General features: G+C 36.7%; 2 protein-coding genes across 17 annotated transcripts in view; one reads left to right on the forward strand and one right to left on the reverse strand.

The window, feature by feature from the left end:
* The window catches only part of Cast (calpastatin), a 128,358-nt gene extending 122,212 nt beyond the window's left edge, over nt 1–6,146 (forward strand). For all 14 annotated transcript variants that reach the window (XM_038321805.2, XM_038321807.2, XM_038321809.2 and 11 more), the window contains 4 exons: nt 311–403; nt 1,554–1,625; nt 3,955–4,015; nt 5,386–6,146. In XM_038321805.2, the coding sequence (XP_038177733.1) occupies nt 311–403; nt 1,554–1,625; nt 3,955–4,002 (213 nt within the window). In that variant the 3' untranslated portion in view covers nt 4,003–4,015; nt 5,386–6,146. The remainder of the gene's footprint in view (nt 1–310; nt 404–1,553; nt 1,626–3,954; nt 4,016–5,385) is intronic.
* Nucleotides 6,147–8,938: 2,792 nt separating this feature from the next.
* Nucleotides 8,939–26,159, reverse strand: part of Erap1 (endoplasmic reticulum aminopeptidase 1) — a 42,805-nt gene continuing 25,584 nt past the window's right edge. For all 3 annotated transcript variants that reach the window (XM_038321816.2, XM_038321814.2, XM_038321815.2), the window contains exons 9-19: nt 25,788–25,919; nt 25,599–25,670; nt 24,208–24,362; nt 22,818–22,897; nt 21,877–22,060; nt 15,043–15,199; nt 14,187–14,371; nt 12,373–12,534; nt 11,760–11,900; nt 11,259–11,340; nt 8,939–9,221 (exon numbers count right to left, since the gene is read on the reverse strand). In XM_038321816.2, coding sequence (XP_038177744.1) covers nt 9,069–9,221; nt 11,259–11,340; nt 11,760–11,900; nt 12,373–12,534; nt 14,187–14,371; nt 15,043–15,199; nt 21,877–22,060; nt 22,818–22,897; nt 24,208–24,362; nt 25,599–25,670; nt 25,788–25,919 — 1,503 coding nt within the window. In that variant the 3' untranslated portion in view covers nt 8,939–9,068. The remainder of the gene's footprint in view (nt 9,222–11,258; nt 11,341–11,759; nt 11,901–12,372; nt 12,535–14,186; nt 14,372–15,042; nt 15,200–21,876; nt 22,061–22,817; nt 22,898–24,207; nt 24,363–25,598; nt 25,671–25,787; nt 25,920–26,159) is intronic.

A 26,159-nucleotide genomic window follows, 5' to 3' on the forward strand; every position in this document is an offset into this window, starting at 1 on the left:
AGTAAAGAGTGTAAGATGGACCTAACATAGTGGTCCATGCTTATAATCCCAACTCTTGATAAGGAACATGGAAAAATAAGAGGTTCACGGTGAGTTTAAGATTGGCTCAGCCTACATGAGACTGTCCCCCTCACTGTCCCAAGAAAAAGAATAGGAGAAAATAAGGATGCTTAGGTTTTCATGCTTCATGTCTCCTTTATGTAGTGTAGTGTTTTAGGGAAATAAACACCAGTAAGCTTTTCTTCTTAAACGTGTTTTACTGTTAAGAACATGAGATGATAATCTCTATGTGGCTCTACTAATACCCTAGAAGCCTGCTCATGACCAGGACCCCATTGACGCCCTCTCAGAAGATTTTGATAGCTGCCCCTCAACTGCAGAGACATCACAGAATACAGCAAAGGTACTGTGTTTTTTCATACTGATTTCTTTGAAATACCCATGAGCATGTATGTATATATCTATGTGATTTTTACAGTGTAAAATTAATAGAATAATCCTTTTTTCCTAGACATTAAAGTTTATTTCCTTATGATGACACAAAATACATTGTTTAATAATGTTTAATAAGAACTCCTACAGGGAAGAGACAGATGTTTCACATGTCCTGTTCATAATGTAATTTGTTTGTAGTTAGGATATCTCTTTATTTTCCTTAACATTGTCTCTGAAAACAAAAACAAAAAAAACAAAAACAAAATCAGTGCTCTTCTTTTCTTACGTTGACTTTTATGTGTCATGAAGGAAAACAAAAAATCCCAAACCCATGTTTTCAGTTGTTAGCAGAGAAATGAATCTAACCATAGAAACTGTTACATTTGAAAGCTGTATAGCCTTCATGCAAAAACATAGGATATTTATCAAAGAAGAGGAAATAGGAAAGAATAGATTGGAACAGAGTGGAGAAAAAGAAGGGGATAATGAATGGGAAAATAAAGTGAAGGGGGACAAGGGAAAAAAGAGGAAAGGAAAGGAGACAGAATCATGAATTAGGTGTTTCCAGAAGAGAGAAGCAGGAGGCTGAGAGAGTCTGTAAATTAAATCAGTTGGTGTAGAGAACATGATCATGAGTTAGGTTTAATGCAGCCAAGACAGCAGCAAACAGACTGCAATATCCACCCTTCCTGTTGTGTGATTTATGAGATGTGCTTTATAGGTTAAGTGCACCACAACAGTTGAATTATACATTTGTTTTCATCTTACTAACATATATTAATGGGAGAAAACAATGGGTTTTCTGCCTGACTCTAATTTTTTTAACCTCTGGTTTTCTAAAAGAAAATTGTGGGGATACATTTGAGGTTCGCATGAAATGATAGGACATATTAAGCACCAGTGTAACCCACAGTTCTCTCTTTATTAGCCTTTTTTATGTTCTGACTAAAATATGGGTATAGTCAGTTATTTTAAAGATTAGTTCCAAGCTACTCATTTTTATTCAGTTAAGTTGGGGGTGTGCAGGCTGTTAACAGGAGTAGCATGGATTCATCTAATGACCAATGTCTCCATAGACTGATGATGGCAGTAGCCTCATTACATTTCCATTGTTTTAGGAGAAGAGCAAGAAGATGGGTTCAAGTTCCAAAGCACCCAAGAATGGAGTAAAAACAAAGAACTCCACCAAGGTAAACGTGCCATAAATATATCAGTATTTCTTTAACAATTGCAAGGAAGTAATATTTACCTGTTAGCTATAGCTTGATGTTGTAAGCTATTTAGAGAGAAAGACTTTTAAGTAATAACTATCCCCATGCCTTACTAAAAAGATAGATGGATGGATGGATGGATGGATGGATGACGGACAGACTGATAAGTAAATAAAAAATTCATCTCTTGGGGGCTGGAGCAATGACTGAGCTCTTAAAAGCACTGTTTCTGGGGATCTGCATTTGGTTCTCAACACCCACATGTAACTCACAACCATCTATAATTCCTGTTCCAAGGAACAGAATGCTGTTCCAGCCTCTGGAGGCACCAGGCATGCATGTGGTATACAGACATACATGCAGGAAAAATACCAGTACACATAAATTTTTTTAAAAATTCTAAAAGTTATTTAAGTTGAAACTTTAAAGATAGAAATATATATTGTATATGTATGTATATATAATGTTTTTAAGTAATTCGTGCTTTGAAAATATAAATGAAATGTGACCTTCAAACAGTTCAAATAGCATGTGGTTTGCTTTTATTACTGTACCACCAGAGCATGTGATTTACATAAATTTTATAACATGAAGATTATTCTAGTTTGATTTCAGGTACTATAACACCAGGACCAAAAAGTACCTTAATGGAAAAAAGAGTTTGTTTGGCTTACACTTCCAGATCACAATCAGTCATTGAGAAAAATCAGGAACTCTAGCAGAAACTTGAAGCAGAAACTATGGATGTAAGATTACTTGGTAGCTCTTTCACAGACTCTTGCTGAGCCAGGCTCACTTTTCCAGGGACTAATGCTACTTACAGTGGGCTCAGCCCTCTTACATCAATTACAAGATAGTCCTCTACTGACATGCTCATAAAACAGTCTGGACTGAACAATCTCTCAGCTGAGAATCCCTTCTCAGCTGCCTCTAGGATGTTAAGTTGACAGGGCTCTAACTAGGACAGAGGTAATTTATAAAGATAGGGAAGACAGAATTTTCACAGTATTAATTGGATGGTGTTTGGGAGGGAGGATAGTAAATAATAAGACAATCCATATAATGACCAACATCATGTCACTGTATACTTGAGATAGTTATGTTACAAAGAGAAAATCCATCTTATGATCGATTATCATATTGCTTTGTTCCTCTCATGAGGCAGTGCTTTAAAATAGGAATCTGTTCCTCACTTCATAAGTCAGGAAACACAGAAGAGATGGGATATACAGATGAGATATGGTCACACCCCCAATTGCTGGCCTAAGAAGATCTTACAAGGCCCTGCCTTGTAAAAGTCGACAGCACCCCCAAGACTTACACATGGTTCTTAAGGGGCATTTAATATCCAGTTCATATAGCAGTACCTAACTTTCTGTGTTGTGCAAAGTAGGGTGAAAACTAATGGGTGGAAGTTAAGGTTTAAGCTAAGTGTTGAGAACTTGGCATATGTAGCATAATGGTTGCACATCTCCTATCACTAAATTTTCTCAAGCTGGAGTCAGAGATAGATATTGGCTCAAACGATTTTTAAGTTCCTTCCAATTCTATGTATGTTTTATTTTAAATAACTATAATCTTTATTTGGACCATAATGAAAATAAAAGACCCTAATAGACTAGTTACTCTTTTCTTTTTGAGATTATAATTAAATCAATGCGCCCTTCCCAGTCCTTCCAAACTTTCCAATATATCCTCCCTTGCTCTCTTCCGAATTCATGGCCTCTATTTTTCATTGATTCATCAGCACTTCTTACGAACAAGCTAATAAGTCTTTATGTAACTGATTTCATCACAGGATACAAGAATATTATGTCTCAGGTTAAATTATTTATCCCTTATCTTTTAATTATAATTACAAAAGTGCCTGACCAACCTATTTATGAAAACCAGAAAATGTAATTGCCCTACACAGTGGAGATGAGTCAGCCAGCCCCTTCCCAATGCAGAAAAAGATGGGGTCATGGTGGGATGGTGAAACACTGTCCTAATTCCAGAAACACTTCTGCACTTGAAAGTTTTCTTATATGGACAATAAAAAAAAAAGTTTAAAGTGGAAAATTTAGGATGATTTAAGGCTACTTATAGCTTATAACTTAAAACCTGAGTGGAAACGACAGAGTGTTTGTGTCAAATGAAGAAAAACATAGACTACGCAATTTTATCCCCAGCTCTCACCCCACCCTCTTTACTACTTGTTTGTTTAATCCTTAGGAGCCTTTTTTTTCATTAAACTTTCCTGGTGAAACAGTGGTTTAGCACTGATTTAGAAATGAAAGCACTGACTCTACCTTTGCTTTCCCCTTAGAAGACAGAAGAAGCATCCAGTCCAAAGGCTGACAAAAAGGAAAGTTAAAGTTACACATTTGGTAAGTTGAGTTTTTACTGTAAATAGCAATAACTGTCCATTCTAGCAGCTTGCATTATGGGAAGAGACATGAAGTTTATCTCTTGAGTATTTCATACTTGTTGTGGCCTACTCTCGGGAAATGGTGCAAAGTTCAAAGCATTCCATTCTCTAAAAGGCACTAAAAGAATTATTGTGCTACTAGAATTTAAAAACAAGATTTATGTGATCAAGGGCTCTTTAAGAGCTGAGTAGTGGTGGCACACACCTTTAATTCCACCACTCAGGAGATAGAAGATGGTGGATCTTTGTAAATTCAAGGCCAGCATGGTCTACAGAGTGAGTTCCAGGACAGCCAGGGCTATACGTAGAAGCCTGTGTTGGGAAATCAAAAATGAAAAACAAAAACAAAACAAAAAACCTTTTATAGTACTCAGACTTTTAAAGAAAATCATATATCAGAACCTAGTAGAATCTTTGAAATCCTGATAATTGTACAGATTTTTGTTGCAAAGCAAATTAATATATTACAATTTGTAGCAAAATTAATTGGTTTCTGAAATAAGAGTCATGCTGAGTGGTAGAAACCATAGAGTTTGGGAATCATAGAGTTTAAACTTTTAACTTTGTTAATTTCAAAAGAACAATGATTGATTCTGACCTATCCTTCAGTAGATGGGCTCTGGCCTTCTTATAAGCCATAAAATGAAACTGCTTACCCAACAAAGCCAAGAAAGGAAGGAAGGAAGGAGGGACGGAGGGAGGGAGGGAGGGAGGGAGGGAGGGAGGGAGGGAGGGATGGAGGGAGTGGAGTGTAGGGAGGGAGTTCTTTCTTCCTCCTATCACTCCCTCCCTCCCGTCTGTCTTTCTTTCTTCTTCTTCTTCTTCTCCTCCTCGCCCTCCCTCCCTCCCGCCCTCCCTCCCTCCCTCCCTCCCTCCCTCCCTCCCTCCCTCACCTTCTTTCTTTCTTGTCTTTCTTTCTTTCTTTCTTTCTTTCTTTCTTTCTTTCTTTCTTTCTTTCTTTACTCTCTCTCTCTTCTCTCTCCTCTCTCTCTCTCTCTCGCTCGCCTCCCCTTGTGCTGGCATGGTGACTGAGCAGGTAAAGATGCTTGGCACCTGACCACCCAAGTTTTATCCTTGGGACCCACATGGTAGATCTACAAAAGTCACCTTCTAACTTCCACATTCACACTGTGGCATAAACACCCAAATGAAAATGTGAAGTGGGAACCTTTTAAAAGAAAAATGTGGGTTAAATTGGCTCCGCTTTCCCCATGATCCATGTCAAGTTCTGTAGAGGAGCAGTGCACACCACCTCGGGCTGCTGCACATCCTCTGAGCTAAATGAGGATTCTATATTAAGAAACTAATCGTATTTCCTTGTATTTTCAGGGTATCTGAATAAAAATTTTTCAAATGGTGGATGGTGATTTGAAGAACAAAGGCTTTGGTGACAGTTTTTTGGGTGGCTTCTAGACAGTGGTATTTGTGATGTCTTTGGACATCTTAAACATTGGTTTGTTATTCTTTTTCAAAAAGAAAATGAATTTCTCTGGTTCACCTGTGTTGCTATATAAGTATGGATAAACTTCAAATATTTTTAATTACCTTTAGGTGGGAGAAGGAAGCTTTATATTTGTAAGAAACATATTTCATAGTTTCTTAAAACACCAAAAAAAAAAAAAACCAAACAAACCAGAAAACCTTTGCAAACTTTTGCACATTATACGTTCAGTGCCTGTAAATCTCATTAGTATTTTTGGTTTGCACTTAATTTTTTTAGCATTTGAAAAATAATGCTCTCATCTTTTGTCAGTATTCTGATTTCTTATTACCTCTTTTTCTCTTGGGCTTTTGAACTGTATTTGATGTATCTTTGGGTTAATGTTGATAAGTCAAATATAAAATATTGTATATTGGGCACATAACTCCTTTAGCGCTGCTAGTAATAAATTAATGATAGATAACCTGGGTAAATCAGGGAACACCAATCTTTCGTACCTGATCTCTCCTTTACTAGGAATGAGGACAGAAGAGACTTGAGACAGAGAGGACACACTAAGACTTGAATTAAGTCAGCAGAAGAGCAAAGCACAGGCTAGTGTTGTCAGTGCACAGCAAGTTTCAGCAATAAAGTTTGGATTCTTAGAATACTCATTTGGTTTGAACTTTATTGGTTTACCATAGCATTAAACTGTGGTTCCACTCTCTACATGAACCCCAGATTGCAATCATTTGCTTAGAGAGATTTGCCACATTGTCTATATGTGGCTTTATAGGAGTCAAATTTATGAAACACAAAAATGAATTTCTTTAAAAATAATGTACACACACAGTATGTATATACTGAAATTTAAAATCTGCTTCTATATCAAAATAGGTTAAGGTATCCTAACATCTTTGAATAGTATCTCAGATTTTTCTGAGCACTGCAGTAGTATCAATGATGGAAATTTGATAAAAAAAATTTCCATCTATATTTCTTAGCACTGAATGCTGGAAAAGATGTCAGGTATATAAACCAGACATCTTTCTTGTTTCCAAAGATGACAGCCTTCTTTGCTACAAATAAAAAGATTTTATTAGGATTTAATTAACTTTACTAAACATAACTAACATCACCAGTAATTCCTGGGGGGGGAGGGGCGGCAGGTAAGACCAAGCAAAAGTAAAAATATTTAAATTGAATGTGATATTTGTAACTGTCTCCAAAAGTACATGCACCATTTAGATGTCAAATTCTACCCACACAAGTGTTGAATTCCTAGTTCTATAAAAAGGGTGGTCACTGTTCTGTTTTCAAGGCACTGACAAGAAAAGAATATACTGCCTGAGAGATTTGAACCTATTGGTGTCTAATACTTGAATCTGGGCAGTATAGATGTTTGTTCCTTTTGTTTCTAAAAATACGCCAAAACCTTTGACATTGACAAATACACCTCCAAGGCTATGTCTGTAGTATACAAATGTCCATGCACATATAGAAATATTCTTAAATGATGTAACAAAATAACATAAATTTAAGAGTACCTGTAAAATCTCATGTACACTTAAGGTACCTAAAATACTTTTCTTAATTGGGAATATCCGCAAGAATTGGGCATTTGATGGTAACTCACAGTGACTTGCATAAGCCATGGGATCTAAAGAAGTCCTTTTTTATTCTCTTTTTACCTTTTATTTTTAAATTCATTTGGTCGAAAGAAAATAATTGCAGCTACTTCCTTTGGAGTAAAGAAAAGGTGGATTTTATCACCAAACAGCTGCTGCACATGTAACATTTTATCTGTTTAGGAAATGAGATTTTCCAAACATAAAAGTGACCAAATCAGTATTTATGTTTCTTTAATCAAGATATAAAATGCAATTAAAGGAAAATATTTTACAGGAAAGTCTTGGCTGTATGTTCTTTTTTAGATGTACTCTATGGAAAAAAATTATTAGTGGATTATTTTTATTTTATTCTCAAGCCTTCATATGCAGTCAATATAAAAAATAGAATTGTAAACACATTTGTTGTGGTTTGGATATGAAGTGTCCCTCCAGGAGACTCACATGTTGAAGAATAGTAAAAGAGGGGACTGGATCATGAGGGTTCAGCTCCTTAGTAGGTTAATCCATTTGCAGTCACCAATTTATTTATGACTTCATACTTGAATGGGCTATTAGGAGGTAGGTGTTAGTTGGAGGAAATAGGTCTAGTCTGTGGGAGTATGGCTTTGACAGTATGCTGTGATACAGTACACGGTGTCCCCAGACACCTCTCGGGTCCTTCTATTTTCTGGCCACTACTGGGTAACCATTCTTCCCTGATAACTGTTATGGTGGCCATAGTATCTTACCATAGACCAGTAACAACAGAGCCAGCAAGCCTTAGGCTAAAAACACTGAGACAAAATCTTTTCTCATTTAAGCTGATTACCTCAGACATTTTGTTAGAGCAATGAAAATATGATAGTTGAGCTCCCCACCCCTAAAATCTCTCTTTTCCATCATATATTACAGCATTTTATTTTAACATCATTCCTATTGGTTATATTCATTTATCCTGTAATTTATGCTAAACATCTAAAAATTCTTATATAAGACTTAAAGAATTCTTTCCTTATACTAATATAAGCATGTTATTCTTATTATCCTTTCTTGATGAGTCCTCAAAGATGTATTTGCAGTAAGTGCCAATGTGAGTTCTTCAGAATTTAAAACACTATTCCCTACTTAAGGATCAGTGACTTTCCAGTATATCTTAAAATGAAGGGTATTTCTGATACAGACCTGAGTGCACTGTTGTTGTTTTTTTTTCCAGAAGTGAGGTTCCAAAGGAAGTATGTGGCTCTCATATTTGACTTATCTAAGGAAGGTTCTAAATGCACATTTTTACAAAAGTTCAAGTAGGGTGTGTAAAAATAACCAGTACTACCATGACAGGTATCACCATGTTCCTGCTCTTTCCCTTGTCCTGAATGCACAAGGAGGAGGCAATTACTACAGACAACAAATAGAAAAGGACTGTGTGGAAAAGAAGGCTATCTCAGAAGTAAAACTTCTACCCCCTCCCTCCTGGATTCCAACTCCAAACTCCTAGAGTTGTCTATCAGTAAAAACCCAGAGGGCAAGGATGCCTGGTTAACTGGACCCTGCAAGGCAACACCCATACATGCAGCCAGGAAGACAGGGTGGACAGTAGATTTAGGGAGAGCAATAGGAGGGCTGGCACACTGCCAATTTCAAGACTATCCACAGTCTTGCAGAGACATTGATGAATGACTGACACAGAAGGCACAGGGGTTTGAGACCTGTGTGGTGGAAGCATAAAGTATGAATGAGAAGAAGCCCTTTGGCTTTTCTGTGCCAAGGAACTGGGCACTTGAGTTTACACAGCAGGGCCACATCTTAGTCAGACCCACGGCAGCAACAGACATTGAAGGCAAACTTTTCTCAGACATTTTCAAGTCAAATGAAATAAGAAAATATCTTCAGTGGGAACCAAAACAACCATCTTTAGCTTGAAAATACTCAAATTGAACAAAATTTTGCTGATTATAAATCACAGGAACTTGACAAGAAACAAACTGTCACATTTCCAACTTCTCCTTTTGCAGCCATAGCCTGATTTTTTCAAAATTCTTATCCATCCATCGTATGTTTTCCTCAATGGCCTCAATGGCTTGTTGAACACAACGGAGCTGAGAACCATTTTCTTTCAAGGAGCTAAAGAATCCTTTTACCTTGGGAAGAAAAAGTGAATTTTAAAAGCATTAGTTTGTTGCATTAAGCAAATGGTTATTTAAGGCCAGTTAAAAGAAAAGTCAAGCCAGATTCCAGCATTGGGTAACATTCTATATAGAAAGAAGTCCAAGAGGTCTGGATAAGATTACATATAACTTAAGTCTGAACTACACAAAATGAGCTCATGACACATGATTTCAGCTTCTTTTATTTCTGTAGCTCTTTTATTTATTCACAGTTGCCAGACTTTAAAATGCTTTGCATATACCATTTCATAATTAAGGTTTAATTGACTATGTCTATTTAATATGAATTCTGTTATACAGAGATGCAGACTTAAGTTTTAAATATGATATCTGAAAGACAGAATGTGCAATGTTTTCTTTGCCATGGAAAACATTATTGATGCTATAAATGCAGTCTGTCTTTGGGGTCTGGCCTATATTACTGCCAACACTATGAGGAATGGGGCTCTTAACAAGTTATGGTGGTAAGATTCCAAACTTTGCCAATATTTTGCCAATATCTACATAGAGTTGCCCACACTTCCTGAGAGATAGATAAGAGACTACACCACTCTCTCCTCAAAATGTATCTTTGTTCTTGTTGCATCCCTAGGTATCTCAACTCTTAAGCTCAAATGATATAGATAGGCTGCCTTTACCAAAGCACTGACAATTGTACTATTTCCTTTCACCTTCAAGGGTTCTTAATAATAACCCATAAATTTTCAGTATTATTAATCTCTTATTTGTAGTTAGGAAGCAAGTATAGGCCACGATGTATTTTTTTTTTTTATTTAGCATGAATTCCAGACAGCTAACTCCTCAAAAACCTGTATCTTAATACCATGTTATAAGTTCTCCAATAGCAGGTAGGAGAAAGTGTGACTCTTAGAAAGATCAAGTTCCAGTGAGAAATGATACAGAATTGTTTAAAAATGACATGAGAGTCCAGTTTCTGGGGAAGAGAAGAGACTCCCTTCTCTGTGCCCTGCCCTGTGCTTCAGCTCTGTGTACTGCTGTAGAACACAAGATTGATTCCTTGTCACTGTGGGTACTCATCAACACTAAGACATCAATAATTTCACTTCACTTATTGTTTGAAATATTTCATTATCCTCAAAGAGCCCATTGTGATGTCACGTCTGAAATGTGGACTTGTACAGAAGCTCTATCAAAGCCAGCCTTTACCAGTTCTCCTGACCCCAGACTGTGTCTTCTGCCACACAGATCCAGCTGCGTACCCAATTCAGACATGCCTCTCTGCTTAGAAGGGTGGAAGAATGTCTCTTTTTGTAGAACTTATATATGCATTCTCATTCTATCTTACCAGACAGTTTCAGAACAATTTCTTATTTTTGCCTGACCACAGGGAAGCTCCATAATAACTGTCAAATGTCATTGCAATAGGAATCTTCAGTGTAAGTTCCTCATCTACTTATCTCCTGTCTTCCTTGCAGCTTTCCATTCTTTGATATTTATTTTACAAATTGATCTTATAGATGCCTAAGATTCTTTTGGGAAGTACATGATGTTATAATTGAGAATAGAAACATGATTTTGGATACCGAAGCACCTGGGCCCTCTCTGCCTCTTTCAACACCTCAGCCATCTGCACCTCTGGGATTTGCTTTTAACTTCTCTAAACAAGGGCTCATTTTGTTGAGTCATTTTTTTTAAGTTGAAAAGTTTTTGTTGTTTTCATTTTGTTTTGAGACAAGATGTCACTATGTAATTCTAACTAGCCTGGAATTTGTTTTGTAGATTAGGCTGACTTTTAACTCGGAGATATCTGCTTGCTGCTGTCTCCAGAGTGCTTGGATTAAATGTGTATGCCACAAAACCTGGAAAAATCCAAGTTTTTAATTGCAGAACAAAGCTTGTCTCATGAGAGGCATATACACGGGAACTCAAAACTTGTATCAAATGACAAGATTCAGTCTCAAAATACCACAAATGTGTTCCTGCTCTTTTATAATAGCTAACTGATACTTAAGTTCAAAAGAAGGAATTTCTCACACACATGCCCCTTACCTCTTCAAGACGTGCTCTGGTGGAAAACTGGTCTGTTGTTCCCATAACCATGTGAGCTATAGTTGCTGAGCCAAGTTCAAACCTAGAAATGACAGAAGCTGTCCATTCAATTTAAATGTTAAGTGTCTTATATATCCTATAGCATTTCAACAATCTATTTGTAAAATGTAATCCATATCAAGGTTAATTAAGATTAAGAACCTAAGGGAAATGACAGCTCTATACACTGCTGTAAGAGTTAGGGAAAGCTACACTGACCTTGCAGGAGGGAGGCTTCAGGCAGGTGAAGGAGTACAGGAAGAGGCAGATCAGGTAGAAAACATCACTGAGTATGGGTTAGCAATGGGCTCAGGTTTTAAATTACATAGGGATATTTTAATTTGAAAAGTTATCTTCAACCTAAGATACTCCTTCATATAAAGAACAAAGATTAAACACACACTTGGGGTAGGGGTGTAAAAGAATGCATTCAGTCCCACCACAATTTTTGGCATTACTTACTTTTGTACAAGTTTATTCCAATTTTCCCTCAGAAATTTCCAGGCTAATGGATACCCCACTGGGTTTCTGCCAATGAGTATGAGAATATGTGGAAATTCCTGAGTTTTTATTATCTCTCCCTTAAAACTTTGATCTAGAAGCCTACAATGATTAAAAGAAGAAATGTTACTAATGAATTATAACTGATTGAAGAGTTATAAAAATGTTCAATAAAATAATTTATAAAAGAAATAATTCTGTTTATCAATAATAAAGTCCTAAAAGGTAAACTGGTATAGTCTCGATAAACCCACTCTAGCAACATGATTAAAAGCTAACATTTACATAGTGTCTACAAGACCTACACCATATATTACCTCATTTCCTCAAAACAATTTCTAGAAGTATTCCTAAATACTTCAAATATGTTACACACAATACACATGACTTAAATATTTTCCCAATACTTTGTTTTAAAAACATGGCATCCTCATTAGGTGTCTCTCCATGTGCCCATTTGCAGAGTGTTTCCAGCAGAATAAATAATTCCTGGGAAATATAGTAAAAACTAGTGCCATAATGATTTATATCATTCCATTTTTCCTGGCCATGTGGACATCAATGCATGACTCACCACTGGAGCTTTTCTGGATCTTGGCTTGTGCAGAGGGCAAATTCAATTTGGCTTTTCTCAGTACTAGACAAAGATGACTGATATTTACTATAAAGAAAATCCCATCCTTCTGTGCTCTGGGCCCCCACAGCAAACACTGCCAAGGTCACATCAATAGGGAGGCTATGGGAAAGAATAAAACAATAAGATCCTGAGACAGAGCAAGTCTTTTTTATATACATAATAGCAACTAAGAACTAATTGCGTGATCACAGTCTCATGCCTGAAAACATAAATTATTGTTTCCTTCTTTTATACTTTAAGAAAACAGGCAAGAGAAAATGTCTAAAATTAGATTTGAGCAGCCTCAGAACTACAGTTATAAATATCACCATACATGCCTATACATCTATGTTTTACATGATAAGAAAGATATTCAACTGACATTCAAAATTTATTCCATGTAGGCGCTGGAGAGATGGCTCAGAGGTTAAGAGCACTGACTGCTCTTCCAGAGGTCCTGAGTTCAATTCCCAGCAACCACATGGTGTCTCACAACCGTCTATAATGAGATCTGGTGCCCTCTTCTGGCATGCAAGCATACATGGAAGGAAGGAATGTTGTATATATAATAAATAAATAAATCTAAAAAAAAACCTTTAAAAAATTTATTCCATGTAGAAAAGTCAGGAATCTCAATAGCATTATGGTTGGTAAACATGTCATTTAGAATATAAGCAAAGAGGTCAAGACCATGATGGGGACACCTGCTGAAACAGTTTACCTGAGCTAATGGGAGCTCACCAACTTTAGCCAGACAGGGAAGGAACCAGCATAGAACCAAACTAGTCCCTCTGAATGTGGTTGACAGTGCATGGCTGGGGAAGACTGTGGGGTCACTGGCAGTGGCATCAGGATTTATCCCTACTGTATATACTGGCTTTTGGGAATTCATTCTTTTTGGATGGATACATTGTTCAACCAAGATATAGTAGGGAGGGCCTTGGACCTTCCGCAAAGCAATGTGCCCTACCCTCTCTGAGGGCTGGATGGAGGATGGGGTCTGGGGAGGGGGAAGTGGCAGAAATGGGAGGAGGGAAAGGAGTGGGAACTAGGATTGATAAGGTAAAATAAAAAAAGATAGTTTGTTTTCCTTTTTTGTTAAAAAAAAATGTCCTTTAAAGGCAAGTATCCAGATGGTGCCATAAATGATTCCTGAATGCCATAAAGTTCCAAATACAAGAGGGCTAGCAGGAGTGGAGACTGAAGACACTACAGAACCTACATTTCCAGTGTGAACAATTACCAGATACCCTGGACAGGGTTTTTGAAGATAGAAACTCCTGTAAAATACATTGCCTCTGTTCTAGCCTGCCATGGCCATGTCTGTTCAGTTATCTTATACACACTACATAAAGTAGAGTTACTGTAATCGTGCTTTTTTTTTTTTGGTTTTGGTTTTTCAAGACAAGGGACAGGGTTTCACTGTGTAACAACCCTAGCTGTACTAGAACTAGCTCTGTAGACCAGGCTGGCTTTGTGCTCACAGAGATCTGCTAGTACTGGGATTAAAGGCATGCACCACCACCCAGCATCTGTACTCATGTTCTAACTCCACCCAAGACATTGATTTTTTAGGCATAGAGAAGTTCTTTGTTGCATTTCTTAAAATAGAAAGTTGAGAAATTTGAAAGTATTAATTTGAAAGGTCAATTCATTTTCCAAAAACGTGAAGTAGGGAAGACTTGTCTATCCAGCTTCTCCTTATGGTTAGTGCCAATGATGAAAAACAGGAGAGATACCCTTTTTATACAACCTGTTCAGTGAGAACTGACCTCAAGTTTCCACTGGATGCCTTCCACGCTCTGAAATAGCCCTCTGCCTTCTGCACACAGGGCTGATACTTGCGTACACATGCGAGGAGGAGGAGCTGGCTCCTGAGCATTCTCTCTGAGACAGAGCCCTCATCTGCCCACATCTGCTTATCAATAAGGTCCTTCAGCAGCCTAAGGAGGAAGGCCTGTGAAGGATGATGGGAATAGTGACAGCAGTTCATAGTCATACAGCCTAGTTCTCCAGGTGATGAGAAACATCACATAAATACATATTGAATGTATTTTAATAATTTTAAGCGAGTGGTCAAATGGAAATAATCTTTCAAGCTCAACCCCACTTCTTTAAAAGTTTGCAATTCTGTTTAATTTAGTTTTTAAAAGGGAAAAAACAAAATAAATGATTTTAATATTATCACAGTAATCATTTCTAAAATATACCATCTACTTAAATCAGGATGAACAGACTAAACTTATGAGCAAAGTATACAGATCCCCACAATATTTGATTAAAGAAAGTAGCAACTTTGGGTCTGTTCTTCAAGTGCCACTTAGAATCCTGGAGAACACCAGGATTAGTAATTATAGCAGATATGTCAAGTCAAATGAAATACTTGTGTAGGAAAAACATGAAAATTAAGTACAGAATCTAACACCACTTTTTCTATTTAGTATCAAGCTCTAATCTTCGCTAGTCAATCCAAACTAAATTTTTATTTGCTTTTCCTTAATGGATAAGAGGACATATATGTCTATTTTTATGTATATATACATTCAAATACATATAATAATAAGCACGTTTTTATCTATAAGAAAATTATAATTATACTATAGCTATTTGATTCATCTCAGGCATTACCTTGAATTGAGTTTCCACTTCATTCATATCTCTTTTCTCCATTAACTTATACATAGGTATCAGTTCATTCAAACCTTGGAATACAGGCATAATTTCTGTTTCATTTTTTAAGTACAGGGTTAAATCCAGGGCTTTTTCAACTGATAACTTTCCAATGCTGAGCAAGAGACAAGATGGTCCCAGGTTTATAGGAAATCATCCTTTTGTTTCAACATATATTACAATAATCTTCCAGAAAAGCAGAAATCATTTGTAAATAATGAATTTTGCAGTAGAATAATTTCTGTTCCACACAAGATGACATTGGGAAAGAAAATTCATAAAGTCCAGCTTGTGACTAATATGAAATAATGCATGTTAGTGTCTGTAACATAGAATACATCAAACTGTGTGACCTTTCAGCCTAAGCTAAGAACTTCAATACAAGATCCTTCAGGGATCAAGGTCAGTGAGATTGCTGCTTAGAAAAAAATAAGAATGCTTTTCATAAATGCATCTTCTCAGTTCAAAAAAAAAGTCTGACTAGCAGACCCCTCTGAAATTCCAGTTGCAGTAGGCCATGCAGATGAACTTGTGTTCAAGAACAAGCAACTATTCAAGCAACCTTTAATTTCTCTCTGCTTTTTTCACCTTAGGAGACTAATTGTAGTAATATGAGGACCAGAAGGAAGGACTCTACATTCAGGGTAGAGAGATATGGAATCTGAGAATTACAGAGCTGTTTCATCCTACCAAGATGGAACTTGGAACTTCATCACCACATGAAAGATGAATGCATTCATGTTTCCAGTTTGGAAAATCTTTCCTTCCCCAATTGTAAAACATGAAGAAAAGAGTATGTTCACTCTGGCCTTGGTTAGTCAAAGATCATTTGAGAGGGCCAAATTAAATAAACTATATTCCATAAAGACGCATTATCTTCAAAAGAGAAATCTCTCTTTTGATCCAAAAATGTCATGTAAACAATTGGACCTGGATTAATTTGTCTCACAAGAAGGCTTCAAGAGGTTTAAGAACCCAGCAAGGGAAAGCCCCATTCCTATATCAGACAGAAAAGCTGCAGGACAAAGCTGTAGAAATAGGCAAGGAGCTTACTAGGATGCTCTCAAGGCTTCCTGCACATTTGCCTCAGCCTGATTTGAGTTATTAATGAGAGAGATTAAAATACAAGTTCTGTATTATATATCAACTAGCAATTAAAGACAGAAGGTTGAGCTTCAGGCTAAAGCTATGTTGCACTGTTGAAAGAACATGGGGAGAAAGCAACCTCTGTAGGAGCAGTTATGAGGGAGTGACCACCAGGGGAGCAGGCCCAAGCCAAAGACCTCTGTGGGACCAGGCTCAAGCCAGGGACCTCAGCAGGAACAGGTCTGACCGTGGAGTGCTGAGTGACCTCCAGGAACACCAAGTGACCTCCAGGGTGACTGGAACCATGGCCCCAACTAAAGCATGAGGAGCAACCATCTGAGCCTTGGATCCACAGGCACCTGGAAGATTGATCACCAGAGACACAGCACAAACTACACCAACCAGAGGAAAGGATGGATAGACAAGGTAAGAACACACTCAGAACCACAAAGAGCAACATGACACAAACAGAAACTAGTAGCCCTACAACAGCAAGATTTGAACAGCCAAATATAGATGAAGCAGAGGAAAACGACCAAAAAAAATAATGTTAGGAGAATGTTTGAGGCCCTTAGAGGAAATGAAAAAGTTCCTCAAAGAAATGGAGAAAAAGACAAACAAAACTAGGAGAAATAAACAAATCCATTAAAGAAAACCAAGAAAAAGAAACCAAACATATGAAAGAAATGATTCAACTCTTGAAAACAAAACTAAAGACAATAAAGGAAACACAAACCAAGGAAATTCTGGAAATGGAAAATATGGGAAAATAATCAGGAACCACAAATGCAAGCATAAATAGCAGAATATAAGAGATGGAAGGGAGAATCTCAAGTGCTAAAGATACAATAGAGGAAATAGCCTCATAGGTCAAAGAAAACATTAAATCTAACAAAAGCTTAACATAAAATATCTAGGAAATCTGGGACACTATGAAAAAAGCAAACCTAAGAATAATAGGGATAGAAGATGAAGAAATCCAACTCAAAAGCACAGAAAATATATTCAACAAAATCATAGAAGAAAACTTTCCCAAACTGAAGAAAGATATGAATATAAAGATATAAAAAGTTTACAGAACACCAAACAGACTGGATAAAAAAGAAAGCCCTCTTGCTATATAATATGCAAAACACTAAACATACAGAATAAAGAAAGAATATTGGGGGTGGCAAAAACAAAAAGAATATTAACAGCTGCAAAGGAAGAAGATCAATTAACATATAAAGGGAGACCTACCAGAATTACACCTGACTTCTCAGTGGAAACAATGAGAGCCAGAAGGTTCTGGTTAAGCATTATGCAGACATTAAAAGGCCACGGATGTAGGCCTAGACTACTATACCCAGCAAAACCTTTAATCACCATAGACAGAACAAGATATTCCATGACAGAACCAGATTTAACCAATACCTACTAACAAAGTACTAAAAGGAAAACTCCATCCCAGGGAGGTTAGCTACATCTACAAAAACATAAACAATAGATGATCTCACAGCATCAAATTCCAAAGAAGGGAAAAACACAATAACATCACTAACAATGAAAATTAAAATAACAGGAACTAGCAATCACTGGTCATTATATTCCTTAATATAAATAGACTCAACTCACCTATAAAGAGACACAGGTTAAGAGATTGGATATGAAAAAAGAATTAATCCTGCTGTATACAAAGAACACACCTCAACTTCACAGACAGACATTGCCTTAGAGTAAAGGGTTGGGAAATGACTTTCCAATCACATGGACCTAAGAAATAAGTTGGTGTAGCTATCCTAATGTCTAACAAAATAGACTTCAAACTAAAATCAATCAAAACAGACAAAGGACATTTCATATTAGTCACAGGAAAAATCCATCAAGAGGAAATCTCAATACTGAACATCTATGCCCCAAATCCAAGGGCACCCTCATATGTAAAAGAAACACTACTAAAGCTTAAATTGCACATTAAACTCCACACACTAATAGTGGGAGACTTCAACACCCCACTCTCACAACTGGACAGGTTGTGAAACTTAAAAGAGAAATAAGGGAACTAACAGATGTTATGACTCAAATGGACTTAAGAGACATCTATGGAACATTCCATCCAAACATAAAAGAATATGCCTTCTTTTCAGCACCTCATGGAACATTCTCAAAAACTGATCACATACTTGGTAACAAAGCAAACATCAACAGGCACAAAAATTTGGACTAACCCTATGTATCTTATTGGATCACCATGGCTCAAAATTAAAATTCAACAGCAACACTAATTTCAGAAAACCCAAAACACATGGAAATTAAACAATGCTCACATTAGTCACCAATGTGTCAAGGAAGAAATAAAGGAAGAAATTAAAGACTTCCTAAAATTCAATGAAAATGACCACACAACATACCGAAATTCATGGGACACAATGAAAGCAGTGTTCAGAGGAAAGTTCATAACACTAAATTCCTACATTAAAAAAGCTGGAAAAATCCCACACTAATGAGTTAACAGAACATCTAAAAACTCTAGAACAAAAAGAATCAAACTCACCCAGGAGGACTAGATGGCAGGAAATAAACTGAGAGCTGAAATCAACAAAATACAAACAAATAAAACAACACAAAGAATGAATGAGACAGTTTGTTCTTCAATAAAAATCAAAAAATAGACAAACCTTTATCCAAACTAATCAAAAGGCAGAAAGAAAATATCCAAATTAACAAATCAGAAATGAAAAGGGGTACATATCAAGAGACAAGGAAAATACAGAGAATCATCAATCACATCCTACTTTGAAAACCTATACTCCACAAAATTAGAAAACTTAAAGGAAACGGACAGTTTTCTGGATAAATATCACTTGCCAAAATTAAATCAAGACCAGATAAACAAATTAAATAGATCTATAATCACTAAGGAAATAGAAATATTCATCAAAAGTCTTCCAACCAAAAAAAAAAAAAAAAAAAAAAAAACCCACACACACCCAGGACCAGATGGTTACAGTGCAGAATTCTACAAGATTTTCAAAGAAGATCTAACCCAATGCTCCTCAAATTGTCCCACAAAATAGAAACAGAAGGAACATTGCCAAGATCTTTTTTATGAGGCTACAATTACCCTAATATCTGAAGCACAGAAAGACATTACTAAGAAAGAGAATTACAGAAAATCTCACTCATGAACACTGATGCAAAAACACTCAAAAATACTGGCAAACCAAATCAAAAAACACATCAGGAAAACCATCCACCATGACCAAGTAGGCTTCATCCCAGAGATGCAGGGATGGTTCAACATATGAAAATCTGTCAATGTAATCCAACATATAAACAAACTGAAAAGAAAAAAAAACACATGATAATCTCATTAGATATGAAAAAGCCTTTAACAAAATATAAGATCCCTTCATAATAAAGGTCTTGGTGAGAGCAGGGATACAAGGAATATACCTAAACATAATAAAGGAAATATACAGCAAGCCAACAGCCAACATCAAGGTAAGTGGAGATAAACTCAAAGTGGTCCCACTGAAATCAGGAAAAAGACAAGGTTGTACACACTATCCAACCAATTCAATATAGTACTTGAGGTTCTACATACAGCAATAAGACAAAAAAAAAAGGAGATCAAGGTGGTACAATTTGAAAAGAAATCAAACTCTCACTATTTGCTAATGATATGACAGTTTACATAAGTGACCCCAAAAATTCTACAAATGAACTTCTACAACTCATAAATACGTTCAGTAATGTAGCAGGATACAAGATTAACTTGAAAAAAATCAGTAGCCTTCCTGTACACAGATGATAAATGGGCTGAGAAAGAAATCAGAGAAGCATCACCTTTTGCAACAGCCACAAATAACAAAGTATCTTGAATTAACTATAACCAAACAAGTGGAAGACCTGTAGGACAAGAACTTTACATCTTTGTAGAAAGAAATTGAAGAAGACACCAGAAAGTAGAAAGATGTCCCATGCTCTTGAGTAGGTAGAATTAACATAGCGAAAATATCAGTTTTACCAAAAGCAATCTACAGATTCAATGCAATGCCCTACAAAATCCCAGCAAATTTCTTAATACACCTTGAAAGAACAATACAAAAGCAAAAAGCCCAGGATAGCCAAAACAATCCTGTACAATAGAGGAACTTCTGGAGGCATCCCTACCCCTAACTTCAAATTCTACTACAGAATTACAGTACTGAAAACAGCCTGGTATTGGCATAAAAACAGACAGGTGAACCAATGGAACCAAATTGAAGATCCATGTATCAATCCACACATCTACAAACAGCTGATTTTTGACAAAGAAGCAAAAATCATAAAATGGAAAAAAGAAAGAATATTAAACAAATGGTGCTGGCATAACTGGATATCAACATGTAGAAGAATGAAAATATCTATCCATATCAATCACAATGTACAAAATTCAAGTCCAATGGATCAAAGACTTCAATATAAAATGAACCACACTGATACTCATAGAAGAGAAAGTTGGAAGTAGCTTGAAGGCATTGGCACAGAAGACCACTTTCTATCTATAACTCCAGTAACACAGACACTGTGAGAAGCAGTTAATAAATGGGACCTCCTGAAACTGAGAAGCTTCTGTAAAGCAAAGAACATGGTCAACAAGACAAAATGGCAGCCTATAGAATGGGAAAAAATCTTCACCAACCCCACATCGGAGAGAGGGTTGATCCCCAAAACATACAAAGAACTCATGAAATTGGTCATCAAATGAACAAATAATCCAATTTTTAAAAAATGGGGTATAAATTTAAACAGAACTCTCAACAGATGAATCTAAAATGGCTGAAAGACACTTAAGGAAATGCTCAACATTCTTAGCTATCAGAGAAATGCAAATCAAAACAACTCTGAGATTCCATCTTACACCTGTAAGAATAGTGAAGATCGAAAACACTGATGACAACTTATGCTGGAGAGGATGTGGGGTAAAGAAAACACTCCACCATTGTTGGTGGGAATGCAAGCTGGCACAGCCCCTTTGGATATCAATATGGTGATTTTTCACAAAATTAGAAAACAACCTACCTCAAGACCCAGCAATACCACTTTTGAGTATATACCCAAAGGATGCTTAATCATACCTCAAGGAAATGTGTTTAACTATGTTCACAGCAGCATTATTTATCATAGCCAGATCCTGAAAACAACCTCGATCGAAGAATGGATAAGGAAAATGTGGAACATTTATACAGTGGAGTACTACACAGCAGAAAAAAAAGACATCTTGCAATTTGCAGGCAAGTAGATGTAACTAGAAAACGTCATATTGAGTGAGGTAACCCAGACCCAGAAAAACAAATATAATATGTACCTACTCGTAAATGACTTTTAGACATAAAGCAAAGAAAAACCAGCCTACAATTCACAATCCCAAAAAACCTAGACAACAAAGAGGACTCCAAAAGAGACATACATGGATCTAATCTACATGGGAAGTAGAAAAAGATAGATCTCCTGAGGAAATTGGGAAAATGGGGATTATAGGAGAGGGTAGATGGGGTGGGAGGGACAAAGGGAGGGATGCAGAGAACAATATATAGCTCAATAAATAATAAACGAACTTGGGGAGGTGATGCCTTTTGAATTCTCATTATCAATCCATCATTGTCATCTCTAGAAACCAAGTATTTGAACAGTAACAGCTGCTTTCAGAAATAAACTATAACTTGATGCAGCCTGCATTACCTGACAAGCTGAAATGCATTGTTGATGAGACTTGCCCGGTCATTACTGCTGATTGCTGTGTGTGCTTCTTTTAAAAGGTCACTCAAAGAATCCCATCCATCATCCTCATAATGCACAATGTAATAGCCATTCATTCCCACATTAAATTTGATCCACTCCACTGCTTCTGGGAGGATGAGAACATCTAGAGAAAACAGGATAAATCTCAAAACCATTTATTCCCTGGATGGGTAGAAGTTTTTGAATCTGAGGTTATACAATGAAACTGGGGAAAACTCCAAGACTAAACAAATTTCTTGTAGAAACTATGTAACAGCCACCCAAGTAGACAAATGCCAAAGGTAGCATTAGACCCAGATTCTATGAGATTTATAGAAATGATGCAATCACATTTATGACCAACATATATTTCCCACTATTATTAACAAAGAAATGAGGATTTTTATTGCTAATCTATTCTTTTTAGTGTCATAGCACTCGATTCTTTGAATTTATGTCATTATATTTCCTTTTTAAAAAACCAATCCCTATGAATTGTTTTAAGTGAGGGCGTGTGTGTGTGTGTGTGTGTGTGTGTGTGTACATATATATATATCAGGGATGAACATTGTCTGTTCCTCAGATTCTGTACATTTTTTGTCAGGAAAAGACATGCAATAAGAACACTCACTGGCCTTGGTCCTTTCCAGCCCTGAGTTCACAATCATGCATGGCAACACTCACCTTCTTTGGTATTGTAGCTGTTGGAGATCAGAATCAAGTCCTCACATTATAAGATGAGCACTCTACCAATAGAGCCATTTTCCAAATCCAGCAAGAATTCTCAATCGATTCCCTTTTCTTTTAACCAAAATCAACACCGAAAGAAGCTCGGTAGCTAGTTTCTATTCACTTCTATACTTCTTACTTGAATTAAACTAATTATTTCCATGACAAATTACCTGTCTTTGTCTTTAGCAAAAACCTCTGGACTGTGTCTGATCTGCTGGTAATAAATGTCAGGGGAACGTGCCACAGGTACCTAAAGAAAGCAAGTATGCATTGTTCATTGTCTTTACTCACTCAACAAGCAGCTTTTAATACCTCTCCCCATCATGTGCTAGGCTAGTTTAAAACAGAGTGGTATAAGAATGTTATGCCAAGACCTGTCATCATGCTTAGGCTGCCTTCCAGCTCAGCTACTATTCTTCCTTCTCAGACTCTAATGTAGAAAGAGAAAAGCAGGCTCAAGTAATTAATGACTAACCTTAAATAATGATTACTAGTAATAGCACAAATTGGTACCATGTCCCTCCTCCTTAATCATGTACCAAAAAGACCTATGTCACTTCTCTTCTGGAGTTTCTCCAAAAAACCTAAATCTGATCAAGAAGAAACAGTAGAAGAAAATGTAAGTCAAGAAAATTTCAGTAAAGTAGTGTCCTGAACTAGAAAAGCTGAAAATGTCAAGGGACACGAGGTGGGAGAATTGCTGCAAAAAAAAAGTAAAACCAAAATTTTGTGGTGATGAAATATGAAATGTACTAAATTTGGGAGCAAAATTTTTCTATTTTGATATAAAAACATTTTAAGACAATTTGAGAAATTGGATTGGCTTTATGGATTAAGTTATGATTTTGTATAGGATTGTTTTCCTAATTTTGAAAATTGTGTGATGATTACATAAGTAAATGTTTTTATTTTCTTGAAACTACAACTTCTCTGTATATCTTTGTTTATGTATAATATATGTAATAAGTTATATGCACTATTGCATTCATATTGCCTACACACATATAGGCTATATATTTTGTAATGCTTTCTTTCTATATGTACATAGAGAATCAAGTGTGATAAAATTAACACATATTTGTGCAAAGAATATGTAGAAATTCTTTTCAATACTTTTGTAATGTTCTGATTGAAATTAGTTCAAGATACAGCAAATATTTTACAAGTTGCAATGTATCATTTCTAATAATACTCTTCTAGGGTATAAGCTAAGGGCTTCCAGGGTGTAACTCAGACTTCTAAAGAAGAGAATTGAGTGTCTCTTGGTTGGTTCTGTCAACTCCAACCAATGCCAGACACTTCTATGACTTAGCAGCAGCTGCTAACTTAGATCAGAGCTGACTTCAGGCTAATAACTAGAAATTACATCCTACTAAACTACAAAACAGATAGCCAGGTTTACAGAGATTCAAAACTCAAAACCTCTTTAATACTTTTGGGAAAGTTGGGGTATAGGTCAACTGAGTGGAACACACAGATTCAACTGAAACACTCTACGGACAGGACTTCAAAAGGAAGATTCTTTCCCACCAAAAAGGAGTTATCCACTGTGAACATTACCCAGTCTCTCGGATGCTTTCTGAACCCTTCATATAGTGTTCTTGCTTCATGTGCACATTGCGCCCTCTTACAGTGATGGTTATCAGGGGAAAGCCCTTCTGCAGTGTCCATGTATTCATCATGGTTTTCACATCTATGCCTTCCTGATGCCAGTGCTGGTTTATGGACAAAAATGGGGGGAAATTCATCACCTGAGATCTGTGCTCCCAGACTCACTAGCCATTACCAGTCTCCCCTGTTCTTCAGTTTCCTACCCTGGCTGCCCTCCCCTCCTGTTCCCACCACTGAGCCATGACTGCCTGCCTTTCTGTCATCTCCTCTAAACCTATGTGTCTTGACAGGTCGGTAGTACAGTTGGTCCTGTTTGGCACAGCTAATGGCCAGGCATATCAGACAAACACAGAGCCGGCATGTGAGCAACAGAACGAGAGAAACAGAGAGGCGGGGTGTGTGGGGAGGACAGCAAGGTTTCAACACCAACATGACTATGCTGGCTTTAGGAAAACTGAAATAGAAAAACTGGTCAGGGAATGGGTTGTGCTTTTAAAGTGACAGTTCTGAGATGGCTTGTACTTGACCAGCAGTTGGAAATACAGAAGATGTGTTCCTTGGCACTAGAAAAGCTTTTTGAAAAGATAAAAGGTAAAATATTTTACTGCATAAATGATTAAAAAAGCTATCCCTGCAAGGAAATAAAAATATGGTAAATGAAATTTGATTGAATTTTTAGTCATCCATAGTTGTCTATGAAAATATCCCCTAAATTCAGATTGAACAGAGTGAGATCATTTTGTGTCTCAACTGGTATGATTCTTGATAGCTGAACAGTTGAAAACATGAGTCAAAATGGAATTCATTCCCTACTCTACAAGTTACCACCATGTGCTTTTAGATATCACATTCACATTACCACATTTAAAGACCTGGATAGTAATAGGAGTTGGTTCAAGGATCTGTTGAGAGGAGTAAAGATGACATGCTAATTGTTCAGCATGTGCCTGATGTGCAGTAAATATCTAAGAGTTTTCTCTGCTATTGTGTGATTTTTCCTCATATGCAGTGGTCTGGAAATGACTGACATATTCTTTACTGATAGAATCTAGTCCTAGCCCACCACTGAAACTTGTCCTAACCTCACTGTTTTAAGGAAAGTGGACTGAAAGGAATGAATGTCTGTGAGAAGTTGTCACCAGGGTTGTGACACACTCTTACACAGACAATTCTTAGGAAAATCTATAAAAGGCTTTTAGCTGGTTTAGTTGGAATGCTTTAATTTGAATTGACTGAAAGTGACTTAACTGAGGACCTCAAAAAGTTTGGCACAGAGGTACTGCTCAAAGAATATGGAGAAGAATGTTCATGGCTGGGTGGGTACAGATGGAGAGACTTACTGAGGTTGATGATGAGTGTTTGCTTCTAGAGCAAAAGGCATCCATTGTTTGGGTACCATCTGTGTGGCAAATCTGGAACCAAAAATAAAATAACACCCTCACTTCTGTGGAAAGCACTTTGATTCTTTGTGAAGGAGTACCATAATAGAGGAAAGCAACAACAGAAGAGAGGTCTCTAGCACTACTCACACTCGCCATGCTATTCCAAAGGTCCTCATTTTTCGTGTTTTTATAACTATACTTTTGGAGATACTGCACAATTCCTCTTTTAAATGTATCCGCACTCAGATAATCTCTTAGCATATTCAAAATACAAGCCCCCTGAAAAGATAAGACAAATAATCGTTATGTATAATTTGTACATTTCAATGCAGCTGCATTATTTTTTTTCCAAATTTTCAACGATAAAAAGAGTAAAATATTGACCAGAATCTCATCTTTAGGATTATGGACCAGTCTACAGGTTCAACCTGAAAGACTCAAGTCAGCTAATATTGTTAGGAGCCCCTGATGGAGAAAAAGCTATTGCACACCTGAACTATAACCCTTCTGTCCAACCAC

This window comes from Arvicola amphibius, chromosome 3 (genome assembly GCF_903992535.2).
Source record: "Arvicola amphibius chromosome 3, mArvAmp1.2, whole genome shotgun sequence".
In the NCBI taxonomy this organism is placed as follows: domain Eukaryota; kingdom Metazoa; phylum Chordata; class Mammalia; order Rodentia; family Cricetidae; genus Arvicola; species Arvicola amphibius.